Consider the following 14930-nt stretch of genomic DNA (forward strand, 5'->3'; position numbering starts at 1 on the left):
ATGTCATTATGTATTTTAAGTTCTTGAATAAGCTTTCCCATTACAATAATAAATACTCTCTCAAGTGAATTATTGTATATTATTAGTTTATTTAAATATCTTAAATACTTACTGGTAAATAAATGGAAACACAAAAACCAACATTTCTGTGCACTTTGCTTTTGGACCCACACAAAACTGCAAGCTGATAAAGTGTTTTATAATTACATATTACAACAAAAATAAGACAAGGAATATATAATTTTTCTTTACTTTAGAATAAAAAGTCCATTTGTATATCTAACCAAATTTGTAAGACAATAATTCATGCTTCAGTGGATAGTACAGAAGATATGCAAAACAAAAATCTTCAAGTCTGTAAACAAAGAGAAGTTATTTTAAAATGCTAATGTTAAACAACATAGCTGTAGCCAATGATATTAGTTCATGTAAAGTATGTTTCTGTGACAGGTCTGGCAATAATTGAGTCATTACTAAATTTATTCTAGATTATAAGTATAGTTTAAAAGATTTAGTAAGCAAGATGTCTACTCATAACTGAGATTTCATTACTTTCAAAACTTGTATTAAAACATTTTCTTTCCTTCAAAACATTTGTTCTAAGCAATGATTTAACGATAAATGAAAAAAATAAAAAATAATTACAATTTTAAAGTTAGAAACTTTACATAGCATCGACTTCAGCGTGTGGCTGAGAAAAATAAATAACATTTACTCAAAGGCATAAGTTTATATGTATGAGCATGGTTTGCAAACAAGCATATCAGTCTTACCGAAACCAGCAAATAAAACATATTGTCTTGTACTTACAATACTTCCTTTCAATACAATGAATATAGAGATATAATGTTCTCAATATGCTGTTTTACAAAATTATCTGTCTTTCATTTCCTCACCAGATTCTAGATTATTTTAAAATGCAGTTCTATATACACTGCTGGCCAACATCTTAAGACCAATGAACATAAAAAAAATATATGCATTTTGCATTGTTAGACTCAACCACTTATTTGAGTAGAGCTTCGAAAGATGAAAATAAGAAAATGGAAAATAAAAATAAACTTTTTTAGCATTTAAAAGGGAAAATGTGAACACTATGAAATTAGTCTAAATACCAGCTGGTCAAAAGTTTAAGACCAAACTGAAACGAAGTGTTAATTGAAAAACATGTAACGAAATTTAGGCATTTGTGTTCAAGCAATATAGTTGTCAACATCTCCCACTGACATCTCCTATGTTACATAGGGTAAAAACATGGCAAAGGCTAAAAAGTTGACAGGGTTTGAACGTGGCAGAATAGTAGAGCTGCAAAAGCAAGGTCTCTCTCAACGTTCTATCGCTGGTGAGATTGGACATAGTAAAACTGCTGTCGCAAATTTCTTAAAAACCCTGAGGGATACACAACGAGAATTTCAAGTGGTTGGCCCAAAAAAATCTCACCGGCGTTGAGCGGGAGGATTCGATGGGTTGTTTGGCAAGACAACAGCCGATCGTCGAACCAGATTAAGGCCCTTACGAATGCAGAATGCAGATCAAGAACAATAAGACAGCATCTACGAGAGAAAGGCTTTAAAAACCGCACACGTCTTCAAAGGCCACACCTCTTTCCACACCACAAAACAGCTCGGTTAAAGTTTGCTGAGAAGCACCAAATATGGGACATAGAAAAGAGGAAGAAGGTTTTGTTCTCTGATGAGAAAAAATATAACCTGGTTGGTCAAGATGGCTTCCAACGTTACTAGCACGATAAGGATATCCCACCGGACACATTTTCTACACGACACAGTGGAGGAGGTTCCATCATGATCTGAGGTGCTTTCTCCTTTCATGAAATAATGGAGCTTCAGGTTATACAGGATCGTAAAAACAGCAGCTGGCTACATTGGCATGTTGGATAGAGCATCCTTATTGAATGAAGTCCCTCACTTGTGTGGAAATGACTGGATCTTTCAGCAGGACAATGCTGCAACCCACAATGCCCGCAGGACAAAGATTGTTTTCATGGCAAATAACGTGATTCTTTTGGCCATACAGCGTGTTCGCCCGAACTGAACTCCATTGAAAATGTTTGGGGGTGGATGGCAAGGGAAGTCTATAGAAGTGGACGTCAATTCCAAACAGTGCATGATCTTCGTGAAGCTCATCTTCACCACTTGGAATAACATTCCAACCAGCCTTCTGCAAACGCTTATATCGACCATGCCAAAGCGAATGTTTGCAGTTATTCGCAACGACGGTCGTGCAACTCACTACTGAGACCTCTTGTTGGGCATTTCCTATCCTGTTTAGGACTTCTTTTTGGTATGGTCTTAAACTTTTGACCAGCTAATATATAGACTACTTTCGTAGTGTTCACATTTTCCCTATTAAATGCTGAAAAAGTTTTTTTATTTTCCCTTTTCTTATTTTCATATTTCGAAGCTCTACTCAAATAAGTGGTTGAATCTAACAACGCAAAATGCATATTTTTTCTTTATGTTCATTGGCCATAAGATTTTGGCCAGCAGTGTATGTACAAATAAACTGAAGCCCACTCACACTAATTTTAATGTGTCCTTTCAAAACATTGTAGTGAATCAGTTTATATATTTAATTCTACAGCTATCCAAAGTTCACAAAAGTTATAATAATGTTTACTATAACTATTGGGCAAACAGCATCTGGTTAACCATATATTGATACATGATAGATGAGTATGACAATCATTTATATGATGATATCAATTCAAAAATGATAAACATTGATTGTAATATAAACATTCCTGAGAAATAAAGGCTTACTGCCATAGAAAAGAACTTCTTATAGAGATTGACAAGTAATGAAGTCCCTGAACACAAAATTTTAAAGCAAAATATCTCAATGGATACCATGTCAGTGCATAGTTCACCCACATTACTACAATGTTTTCCAGAACTTGTTCACATGTCAATCAAAACAATGTTACAATTTGATATACTACTTTGTTTTTTGTGTTGTTGTTTTTGTTTCAAATTTTAAGATATATCTTCCAAAAACGTGATGTCATAATTTTTGGACTCCAAGAATCTTAGCTGCATAATCACCAAAATCAACTATTTGATCAATGGCTGTTGAATCCTACTTCTCAAAAAATCCTCGATCACAGAATTTTCATCAGTCATTCCTCTGAAGACTTTCTTAAAAGCAATGTTTGTAACTTATAATTCCTGTTGCTCAACTGAAACTATATTATTATTCCACTTTGAAAGTTATTTCCGACGTAGATTTTATTGCAATTGCGATCTAGGCCTCATCTTGAAGTTCAATAATGGGTATTCTTTTGTGCTGTTTGGAGAGATTAAAAGTCTTGTTCTCGGTATTGACAATGATGTTGAGTATTGCTATGCTTTATAGAAAGCTTACTGTGGTGAACATGTAAAAGATTGTTCACCATGTGTGTGTTAGGTCTGTTGGCCAGAAACTGTGCAAGCAGACAGCACAGTCAACATTTTGTTGAACGTATTTCAGCTGTTTATTTTGGGGTTCACTATTTTCATCCAGTTACTGCTACTATCATTGGTCACACCTACATGTCATTTCCTTCTCAATAACTTTGGTTTAAAGCTCCTACTTATTACCAATTGGTATTTATCATTATGGATTAGTTGTAGGTGATCAAGGCAACCCTGTCTTGTACTGAAAGAATTATCACATAAATGACATTTGTAAGGTAAATCCAAATGCTCTCTTATGAACTTCAAGGTCTTTGTGAGAGAAAGAGGTTTTATCGGAGCAATAACATTGTATATCATTCACAGTTTTATTCTTCACTTGTGGGGTAGAATAACCACATTACATTTCATTTGCACTGTTATTAAAATACTTTTCCCCTTGATCTTCATATGCTTCCAAAGTGTCAAAGCAGCCTTCGTAACGTTAATAATGAATAAATTCTGAATCTGAATAGTTGACCTCTTTTGGTCCTATTTTCTAAGTAGCAATGTTTTCATGGCTTTCCTGGAGCAACAAATGTCCAACATTTACAAATTTTACACTTGTATGGTCTTTCTGGAACACTGTGTGAATATCATTGTTACAACCATACTTACAGAGTATATGTCTCTCACAGTTTGACTTTATGGTAAACCATATTGAACAAGGGCACTGAAAGGGTTTTTGACCAGTATGAGTTAAAATATGTCGACATGGAGAACTTGGTCAAGGAAACTTTTGAGAATAAAATGGACGTGAAACTGTTTGAAGAATCTATATAGTAGATGCTTCTAAAGCATCCTGCTTCTCAGTTTATATCTGTTCTTTGTTTATTAAGTTACAACTGCTGCTAGATTGTTTTTCTGCAGTTCTAGCAACCTTTAAACAGTGGTGAAAACCTTGACAATTGGCAATGTCAGTAACTGCTAATAGACTAGTTAAATCTGCATTGCTTTCTGAATTATCCAATGTAATTTAATCATAACTAGTGTCAAATGTTTTTGAAATATTGCTAAATAAAACATCTTCTTGATAACAAATAGGATGGTGAGGTTTCCCAGACAGTGATAAACTGAGTTCACGTTCTTGGCAATCACTTCCTTCTGATTCATTATCATTAGTGCTCACTGAAAGATCACTTTGGCAGTTTTCCTTCTGGTTACCAGAAAGTTCCATGAGTTTTTTCCTAAAAATATGAACTCTTAGAGCAGTTCTTACTTCATTAGAAAGTTTTGTGCGCTAGTTTCTTACACAGATGTTGTTTAATTTGGAATGAAATTTCTACTCCTTGAAGGACGAGCACAATTAGGATGCTTTTTTTTAATATGACGTTCCATATTTGATTTTAAAGTAAATCCAGCGGGGCAATAGATACAAATAAATGACCTTTGGTTACATGGAGCTAGCTTATCATTTATCATTTTGTAGGTCATGTAAACACCTTTTTGGTTTGCTGTTTCAGATAAGTTATTTTTTGGTAAAGGGAGCATCCCATGGGGAGAATCAAATTTTCTAGGTGTAGCATGAATAGTATTCATTGTCCTAGGTTTAGATGTAGATAAAAGAAATGGAGAATGATACTTTTCGGAACTAGATATCATACAGCTTCTAGAAATGTTAAAGATGCTAGTTGGATTTGAATTTTTTGGAAATTCTAGTTTCTGGTCTGTTTTCGACCTGAGATCCAATGCATGCATAGCCAAGTCCAAAGGTTCCTTTTGTGGTGGAGGCACACTTGACAAGATGACAAGACTGTTAGCAGCTGAAATAATATCATCTATCTTGCTGCAGTCTTCAGTGCCTATTTTACTTGATATTTGAGGAGTGGGATCTAATTGCAACATAACATTCAGAGGTTGATCTGTAACATTTAATGTCTCCATCTTAAACCCATATGATAATCTGCTGCAAAAATTCTTTTGTAGATTTTCCTCTGATAGTTGGAGTGATTCTTGGTTGGACGCATCACTTTTAATATTTGCAGATACCACTTCATGAAGTTTTTCTTTCATCTCAGGATGTTGTTTCAAGGCGTGCCTGATACAATTATTTTTTGTAGAAAAACCCAAATAACAAACCATGCAACAAAATGGTTTTTGACTACAACTATTCTGGTTAGACCTCAAATGATGTCTAAGTGCACGACTGAACATAAAGTCTACATTACAATACTTGCATATAGTGTCTGAATCATTCATTTTGGTTTTAATTTCTTTAGGGTCTTTTAATTCAGCCATGTTGGAATTATATTGCATAGCACCTTGAATCTCCACTTTGGTAATCTTTTTATGACATTTTCTGACATGGCGCTCCCAATTTGCTTTAGTTGTAAAGGCATGTTTACATATACCACATTGAAATGGTTTCTCCCCATTGTGAGTTCGTAAGTGACGAATCATAGTACTTTTGTCTAGACTGGTGTAGGAACATAAAGAGCAAGAGTATGTTAAACACTTCTGAAAGTCGCACCTTTTATGTCTTTTCAAAGTATTTACATTTTTATAAGAAAAGTTATAATGTTCACATGGGCATTCTCCATTTTCTTTAGACTTAACTTTCATTTGTGGTACAATGACATTTTCTGCTTTTTCTTTGTAATCCATTTGGTCATTTTTAGATGAAAAGGTAGGACTGACTAAAGTAGTGTTAGCTGACAGAGAGGATTCAGGCGAAAAGCTGGTGGAGACTTGAAATGATGAAGTAGGAGAAGCAAAAAAAGGGGAAAACTGAACATTGGATATCAAAGGAGACTTGGATGCAACAGATAATATTGATTGGGGATCAGAAAAATCTCCCATTGACTCACTAACATTTACCTTCCTAACATTTCCTTGTGGTTTTTCACGAATGAAGTATAAAGCATTCTTGAAAGTTCTTTCTTGAATGTCACAATCAGGTGCTGGTTTCAGTGCAACTTCAGATTCCTTAGTCTGTAATTCTAACAAGGCAAGAAAATCTTGCTTTTTGGTTCCCAACTTATCCGAGTTAGAATTATACGATTCTTTTACATCCTTTTCCGAATTACTCTGTTCTTCAAGGTAATGTTCAGTAGCCCTGTGTTTTAACTGGTGTAACTGAAAAGAAAGCAGAGATTGAAAATCACACTGACAGGTTAGGCAGCAAGTTTTCATTTTATCATTATGATTCATTTTATGAAGTTGAAGGGCACTTCTACAAGGAAACCCTTTGTTACATTTTGGACACTGAAAATTATGAAAGGCACTACTTGGATGTCTTTTGTTTTGTTCACAGAAATTCTTAGCAATTAATGAAAATTTATCCAAAGAAAAATCAACAAATGTTAAATCTTGAAAACCAATAGAGGATGGAGAAAGATTGCTTTCAGATTTACACTCTTCTTGTTTGAGACAACAGTGTTCTTTGTGCACCATACAGTTCTTCACAGTAACACCACATCTGAAACATTTAATTTGATCATGAGAATGTATGTCCATATGACTTTGGAACTCATTTTTCTCAATGAAACATTTTCCACAAACAGGACAGTTATGTGAATTACTTTTTAAAGCTGCAGTGTCTAAGTCTAATCTCTTCACAACGGAATTTAAACAAGACGAAATTTGGGTCTCACAAAGTTGACGCTTTGATGCTGGTTTGTACTTTGATATTTTAAGAGATTTTGACTTTTCGTAGATGCCATCTGAAGTGTCATGACAGCGTATGTGACGTTGCATGTTTCCCTTTGTTGTAAATCCCATGTTGCAAATTCTACACTTGAAAGGACGTTCTCCAGAATGGACAAGCATGTGTCGATCTAAAGAACTAGTAGAGCTCAGAATTTTTCCACAAAGTTGACAAGTCCTGCTGTGGCCATTGGGATTGCGTTGACGAATACGTGTTGTAAAAGTAGGTGACGAGTTGACTACCTCTTCAAACATCGGACATGAGTAAGAGCCTTCTTGTGCTGATGAACTCTTATAAGAAGCCTTCAACAAGGGAGAAGAAAGAAAGAAATTGTATGTATGTAATAAAAGCTAATTTAGATTTCTGTAACAATAACCTATGAAATTTACTTAATTTTAAGAAGTAAATAGGTCCTGTAAAAGTAAACTTAATTGTTATATTATCGAATTTGAGTGAACATTAGAATATATGTCTATGTAAATTAGGTACGCAAAACAAAAGGTTTAAGCAACACACACACACTTAAACAAATCGATGATATATTACATTCATTTATTTTAAACCTTTGTATTGATTATAGCCCTTTTCCTGAGATGCAAAATAAAATATTTGTATTTGTTCCAACAAGTAAAGATTAATATAAAACAAACAATGTTCTATAGATAACAACAAATACCTTTTTCACCTTCACAGAAGTTGTTTCTCTTCTATCCTTTTCTACCATTTGGGAAAGATTTGTTTCTTCCTTTGAAATTATTTTATTTTCAGAGGATTCATAATTCTTAGTGACTGTCTTCACCTTACCGATCAAGTCACTTTTATATTCTTCGCCTCGATCCTCCATTTTAAATTTTTCGGTAGATATTCTATATGTTCCTGATAAATGCAAAATAGAGAAACAGTTGATTAAAATAAGGACTGAAAAACATAATTCTTAATTCAAAAATATGTACCAATACATTGTATAAACAAATATTATAAATCTAAATCATAAATAGCTTTTTTAAATTTTGCATTATAAAACAGAACTTAGGTCAAATGTTTAATGTAGTACAGTATCTGACCTCAAAGTTTTTCGAAAAAGCACATGTGTGTGCGAGTTTTTTTTTATAGCAAAGTCATATTGAGCTATCTGCTGAGTCCACCGAGGGGAATCGAACCGCTGATTTTAGCGTTATAAATCCGCAGAGTTACCGCTGTACCAGTGGATCTCTTCGAAAAAGCAGCAGAAAATGTAAGTGAAATAATGTTGTTGTTTTAATTTCGCGCAAAACTACTCAAGGGCTATCTGCGCTACCCCTCCTTAATTTAACAATGCAAGACTAGAGAAAAGACAGCTATTCATCACCGCTCACCGTGAACTTTTGGGTTACTCTATTTACCAACGAATAGTTGGATTGATAGTCACATTATAACACCCCCACGGCTGAAAGGGCAAGCATGTTTTGGTGTGACAGAGATTCGAACCTCGGATTACAAGTCGAGTGCCTTAACCACCTAGCAATAATGTTACTTTCAAAATACAAAACTTGAACTGGTAATTAATCTTTTAATGTTCATCTATGGTATAAAATATACCAAACTGAAAAGTTAAATATAAAAGATGTATCATATCATAAATACGTATTAAAGTCTTCATCACACCCCACTGAGATATTATTTTCTATACTTAATGTTTAAAGTATTAACTTACTTACATTTTATACTTCATATGTAACCAGCAGTTAATTACCTATATTTTTATTTGTTTGTTTGATCTTTCACGCAAAGATAATAAAAGATATATCTGTATTTATCATCCTTAATTTTGAAGTAAAAAATTATAGGAACACAACTGGTAAACATCACTCGCTGCTAGCTCGTAGGCTATTCTTTACCAAATAATAGCATGATTGACGGTTACAATTATACCCTACAGTCCCACGGTGTTTAATCCTGGGACCCTCAGATGGCGAGGCGAGCAGCTTAACCACTAGGACATGACAGGACCCGAATAACAATCATTGTCATTGTACTGATATATAAACTCAATAAAGATGGTGAATTGTTAAAAGTATCCTTATATCGATCACTTCATCTTCAAAACAGATGATTAACTATTCTTGATTACTTGAAGAAAATTTTACGCACCTCTTGTCATTTATTTCCAATAAAAATATAAATTCATGTATGCTGCATACAAGATGTTACTTTATTAACTCCTTACACCAAAGCGGATACTGTCAACGTCCATCAAAAAAAAAACCACGATTTACCCATCAGACTGTGACAGTGTTTATGCCTGTTTGGCTGAAAATTAATCCAAATCATCTTATTATTCACATTTTATAAATACACTGGAAAGTTTATAAAGTACTGTTATATTATTAGGACATCGGAGAATAATTCCGGCACAATGAGCAAAATACATGTATTTGGGTTTATAGAATTAAAACAACGTACCACTGTCAGTCATGTCCACGTACCATTGTCAGTTATGTACGTAATATTCCTCTTTCATCATTTGTTCACCTGAAAGTTCTGTTTTTTCTTGTGGTTTTGGTTGCTTCATGTTACCTATTGCTTCACCTGGTATTTGATATCCCAAATAATCAGTGTATTTATATGTTGAAGTAAAAATGGCCCCTTGAAATATCACAAATGAGGTTTGATTCTCTAAATATTCCTTTATGCAAACCTATATACTTTAAAGAAACACTTTCGAAAAGTTTTTCTAGTAAAATTTGTTTGTCTTCTGTCATTAACATATGCTGTCCTTCTGTCAACTAGAACATTACCACAATTTAACTTTTAAATAAAACATTAAAATCTGGTGAAATAAATTACTAAATATCACATGATATACTATTACTGTAACTGCAGTTTATAACTTATGTAATGCAATGTGTCATCACCAACAATTTGGTTCAGTTTGCCTCAGATGTTTATGTTACAAGCCAATTGTCTAAAAATGAAGTTTATTTTATTGTTGACTTTTAAATACAACTAAGTTGTTAAAAACATTTAATATTCATAATGATAATATTAATAAAACTTTGGTTTTGTACCCAACGTTGCTTGTGGTATAACACTCATCCAAAAAATAAAGTACTTTTGTGGAAGTTCCTGCCCTGAACACATTTGACGAAACTATTTATAACCTTAAATGTGATTCTGAGCTTTATCTATTTTGTAGCAACTTGTAAGTATTAATTAGAAAACAGCACATTGCTGAGGAAAACAAAACTTCTCTATAAAAGATTTTAAACACTTCAGAGTTTACTAATGTTAATTGTAATTCATAATATAAAATTCCTACTTTATTAAACTTTACATTAAATTGTGCATGTTGCTACGTAAACAAAAAAAAAAAAAACAACAGACATGAAATAATTATGGTATATCTATGCGTTCTTCATGAATCCCTTTCAGATACATTGTGAAAAATGAGAGGTAAATGAATATATTCAATGCATAAGTTTATAGATACAATTATTCTGAGCCACAAAAACTGGATGCTACAAAACTAACTATTAATGAAGTCTTACAAGTGGTGAGTAGTAGAGATAAACTTGTGGAAAAGACACACAAACAAAACAGATTTTGCCAACATCATATAGACACAAATTTGCTCCATGACATCTGCTTCCAATACATCTAGCAGCATTGACTTGAAGAGGATCAAAGCACTATGAAGCCCTAGAAAACTGTGGAGTGGAAGACATCTTTGATCCTATAAAAAATGCAATACCTCCATATGAAACCAAAAGTCACAGATGGATAAATTTAGAAACCTACTACGTTCTTCATTTCATAAAGATTACTTTGCTACTGTAGCTTTTCATGCATTTTCATTAACATGTCATAACATTAAGCTATACATTTAGTGCTCAGTTTCAACCTATATTTGTTTTGTGAACACAAAACCATCAATAATGTTGAACTAAATGAAACAAAAATTTCAATTAATGGTCATTTACAATTATCATATTAATAAAATTTAACTATCTTTATAATTGCTTAATTTATAGTTTCAAACAATAACATATTTACTAAAATATCAAATTGGTTTGTTTCTGAATTTCGCGCAAAGCTACACGAGGGCTATCTGCGCTAGCCGCCCCTAATTAAGCAGTGTAAGACTAAAGGTGGAACAGCTTGTCATTACCACCCACCGCTCCCTCTTGGGCTACTCTTTTACCAACGCATAGGGGGATTGACTGTAATATTATAACGCTTCCACAGCTGAAAGAACGAGCATGTTTGGTGTGACGGGGATTCGAACCCGCGCACGTCAGATTACGGGAAAAGCGCCTTAACTACGTGGCCATGCCGAGTCAGTATCAAATTCAACTGTAAGTCAGTTATAATTTCTGTCACGTGAAATTCACACATATTGGTATTTATTACTCCGTATAAAAACATTAACAATTTTATGAGAAACGTAAGCTACGTCGAAAATTTGTACAGTAAGATAAAAATAGTGTTATACACATAATCTTTACATGCCGCGACAAGATAAGTGTATTAATTGAAAATCCGTATTAGAAACATTGAAAACATTAATAAAGATTTACAAATAACAATTATAAAAAGCATATATTCGTATGTCACATAAAAAGTAATAGTGGGGTATATTCCCATTTGACAGTTCCAAAGCATAAAATTTAGTAAAATATGTGTTCTTATGCTGGTTTTACTAGTTTCACTGAAGGTTTTTGATACTTCGACAGCAAGCGTTTACAAGAACTGATGTTTCTTATACATGCGTTAACATCTACTAGTACAATTAATACGCCTTTCGTCTGACAATACTTATGAACATATAGACAAGACAAAGGTTTTCTGATTTCATTCTAGTTACATTTAAATATAAGCCACTCAATAACGTTTATACTTTCGCAGCTATGTGTTTTGTGATTTGAGGAACCAGGGCAATTTGACGAAATATATTTTTTGAATTTAAATGATTTATCATTTCAGTTATTGAATACAGGCCTTACAAAACTCATACTGTTAAACTCAGTATGAAATCACTTATCTAAATGTACCCGTATGACTCCTGGAAACAGACGGAGTGGTTGTATCAAGTACACTGCCTACGATGGATAGCTTTAATGCCGATTTACTAGGTCTTGAGAACGTTATTATATAGGGGTAGTGTTTTGAAGGATATTAGAACGGGTGGGAAAGTTTGTTATTCCTATGCCCAGCACGGTCAAGCGGTTAGAGCGTTCGACTCGTACTCCGAGGGTCGCGGGTTCGAATCCGTCATACCACTCATGCTTGCTCATTCAGCCGTGGGGACGTTAAGGTACGGTCAATCCCACTTTTCGTTGGTAAAGGAGTAGCCGAAGGTCTGGCGTTGGGTGATGATGACTAGCTGCCTTCCCTCTAGTCTTACACTACTAAATTAGGGACGGCTAGCGCAGATAGCCCTCGTGTAGCTTTGCGCGAAATTAAAAAACAAACAAACCGTTCTTGATTACGAGAAACCCACTTGAAATAAAAATTTATCTCAGAACGGCTGGTATGAGTATTAAACACTTTTACTGATAAGGAGAGAAAAACGTTTCGACCTTCCGAGGTCATCTTCAAGTTAAGAAGAAAAAAACCTGACCTGAAGAAGACCTAGAAAGGTCGAAACGTTTTTCTCTCCTTATCAGTAAAAGTGTTAGTACCCATGCCAGCCGTTCTGAGGTACAAACAAACGGTTGTTCCCTAGTGCTTACGCTCTAGGTTGCGGATTCGAAGGTCCAACTTGTATGCTGTAATGCCACTGAATACTCTTCCTTCTTTTAGATATAATTGCTTTATAAGAATGGGAGTTGACCTTTAACCTCTTTATTTATTTCAAAGACAGGAAAAACCTTTGGGGCTATGATTCATGCTATTACCCAACTTCCTTTTCTCAGTTCAATAAGACAAAATTAGGAACGCCTATCACTGAAGACTTAAAGAGATCCCTACTACAGCCATTTAACCCATATCCTACATAAGGTGGTTTATATTGAAAATATCAACACTGATCTCTCATAATACGGGTAAAATATTTAGTAACAAGTTTTTCTATGTGATGTAATCTTTTTTATATATTTTCACCTTTACAAAGAAGATAAGGTTTAGACAAAATATCTCAAACTGATATTTGAACAAATGCGATATATGGAATTTCACTTTTTACATGAAAATAGTAACATCAAAGCAGGGATGGATACAGAGGGGGGATGCATCCCCCACTGGCCATACCAAAATTAATGGGAAATCAGAAATATAAAGTACTGATCATCTCAATTAGAATATTTTTGCTGTATGTTTACTTGTAATATGTTATTTAGGAATATATGAAAGTTCATTGTCACATGCATTATGTTGTGTGATTCAGTGTAGTGCTGTACGATTACTTGTAACTTGATATTTTAGAATAAAATCAATAAATGAGAGTTCATAGTGATACATGTTTCTTTTCTTTGTTTCTAAATTAATTCCATGAAATTACAAGGAAAAGTTTACTTGGGGTCGGGTTTAAGTCAATGTTACTTAGTCGATCATTCCCCACCACCACCACCACCAAAAAATCCTGTATCCACCACTGCATCAAAGGTTAACATATGTTATATGCAAACCTTAAAATTTATATTAAATGTGTTTTGATTTATATAAGAAATAGACTGAAAGTGAGCACATACGCAAGGGCATGTCCACATGGGGTGGCATAGAGAGCTGCAGAGCTTTCTGATTCCCAGCAACCCCATCTGGAGATATTAAGAGTTAATTTTTTCGATCCCATTCTCCACATAAATGCCACTTACCTAAATGGCGCCTCTGATAATGAGCACAGACAAGTTAAGTACAAAAACTTGCGAGCGAATTAAAAAATATGTAATATCATGTGAATCACACTAGATGTCCTACGTCGTAAAAGCCTTTAGCCTAATATAAGGGCTTGTAACTCCGGCTGGGATGCGAGAGACATTAGTGACCAAGGCGATGCTTATATAATTAGTTATTTGAATGATAACTGTTTCTCTGTTAATTAGGTTAAGCTCCCTCCCCCAGTTTAATATCACTGGTTTATTTTAGGAACATTATTGCATATGATGTGTAGTTTGTGCTATTTGAATAGATACTGAATGATATAAGATATGATCTGAGCAAATGTATCCAAAACAGACCAATTTTTGCGTCTGCATTACAAAAAACAGGATCGTCAAGGGGCGTAATTCCACTGGCTCTCTAACAATGAATGGTGAATGAGTTAGTTATTAATTAACGTAATGAACTGGTGTATGTACGATAAGAGATATTTTGGATTGATGGTCACTTAAATGAGTGGATAAATTAACGAACATAAGTATAATATATATATATAAAGCTGTCAAGTAGATTTTTAAAAATAATATTGAAAAAATTAGCTTCTTTTTACCGCTTTCAAATATGTATGTGTATATATATAAACAATTTCACGAAATCTGGATGTATTACTCTAGCAAAGTAAATGGTTCACATATACGGTGTTACTATAAATTAATAAATAATACGGTGTTAAATAATCCTACCATAATACTGATGCGTTGCGACATAAATTCGATTGATAAAAAATATTACAATTCACAACCTCCATTTAGTTCGCACCGTAACAGCTGTTTTCAAACAATTTGTTGACATAAGCAACGTCTGAACCACCGTTATATCTGTCATGTCCCAGGCATCCTAAAGAGCCATGGTACTGTAAGAAGTGCCTCTTCAGCACAGAATACTGCAGAGATATTGAGGCTAACAATTCGTTATACATATCTTCACTTTTTTTCAGAAGCTCTTGTCAACAATAGTAGGATATTATACCACTTAATGTC

At 34.0% G+C, this 14930-nt stretch overlaps 1 protein-coding gene across 4 annotated transcripts in view; it reads right to left on the reverse strand.

The window, feature by feature from the left end:
* Window positions 1-4010: 4010 nt before the first annotated feature.
* Window positions 4011-14930, reverse strand: part of LOC143248777 (ras-responsive element-binding protein 1-like) — a 63618-nt gene continuing 52698 nt past the window's right edge. For 2 of the 4 annotated variants that reach the window (XM_076497481.1, XM_076497489.1), the window contains 3 exons: window positions 10623-10807; window positions 7772-7971; window positions 4011-7397 (listed from right to left, as the gene is read on the reverse strand). In XM_076497481.1, coding sequence (XP_076353596.1) covers window positions 4713-7397; window positions 7772-7939 — 2853 coding nt within the window. In that variant the 5' untranslated portion in view covers window positions 7940-7971; window positions 10623-10807 and the 3' untranslated portion in view covers window positions 4011-4712. The remainder of the gene's footprint in view (window positions 7398-7771; window positions 7972-10622; window positions 10808-14930) is intronic. The other 2 variants (XM_076497504.1, XM_076497500.1) reach the window with 2 other exon arrangements.

Source organism: Tachypleus tridentatus, chromosome 1 (genome assembly GCF_004210375.1).
Source record: "Tachypleus tridentatus isolate NWPU-2018 chromosome 1, ASM421037v1, whole genome shotgun sequence".
Lineage (NCBI taxonomy): Eukaryota > Metazoa > Arthropoda > Merostomata > Xiphosura > Limulidae > Tachypleus > Tachypleus tridentatus.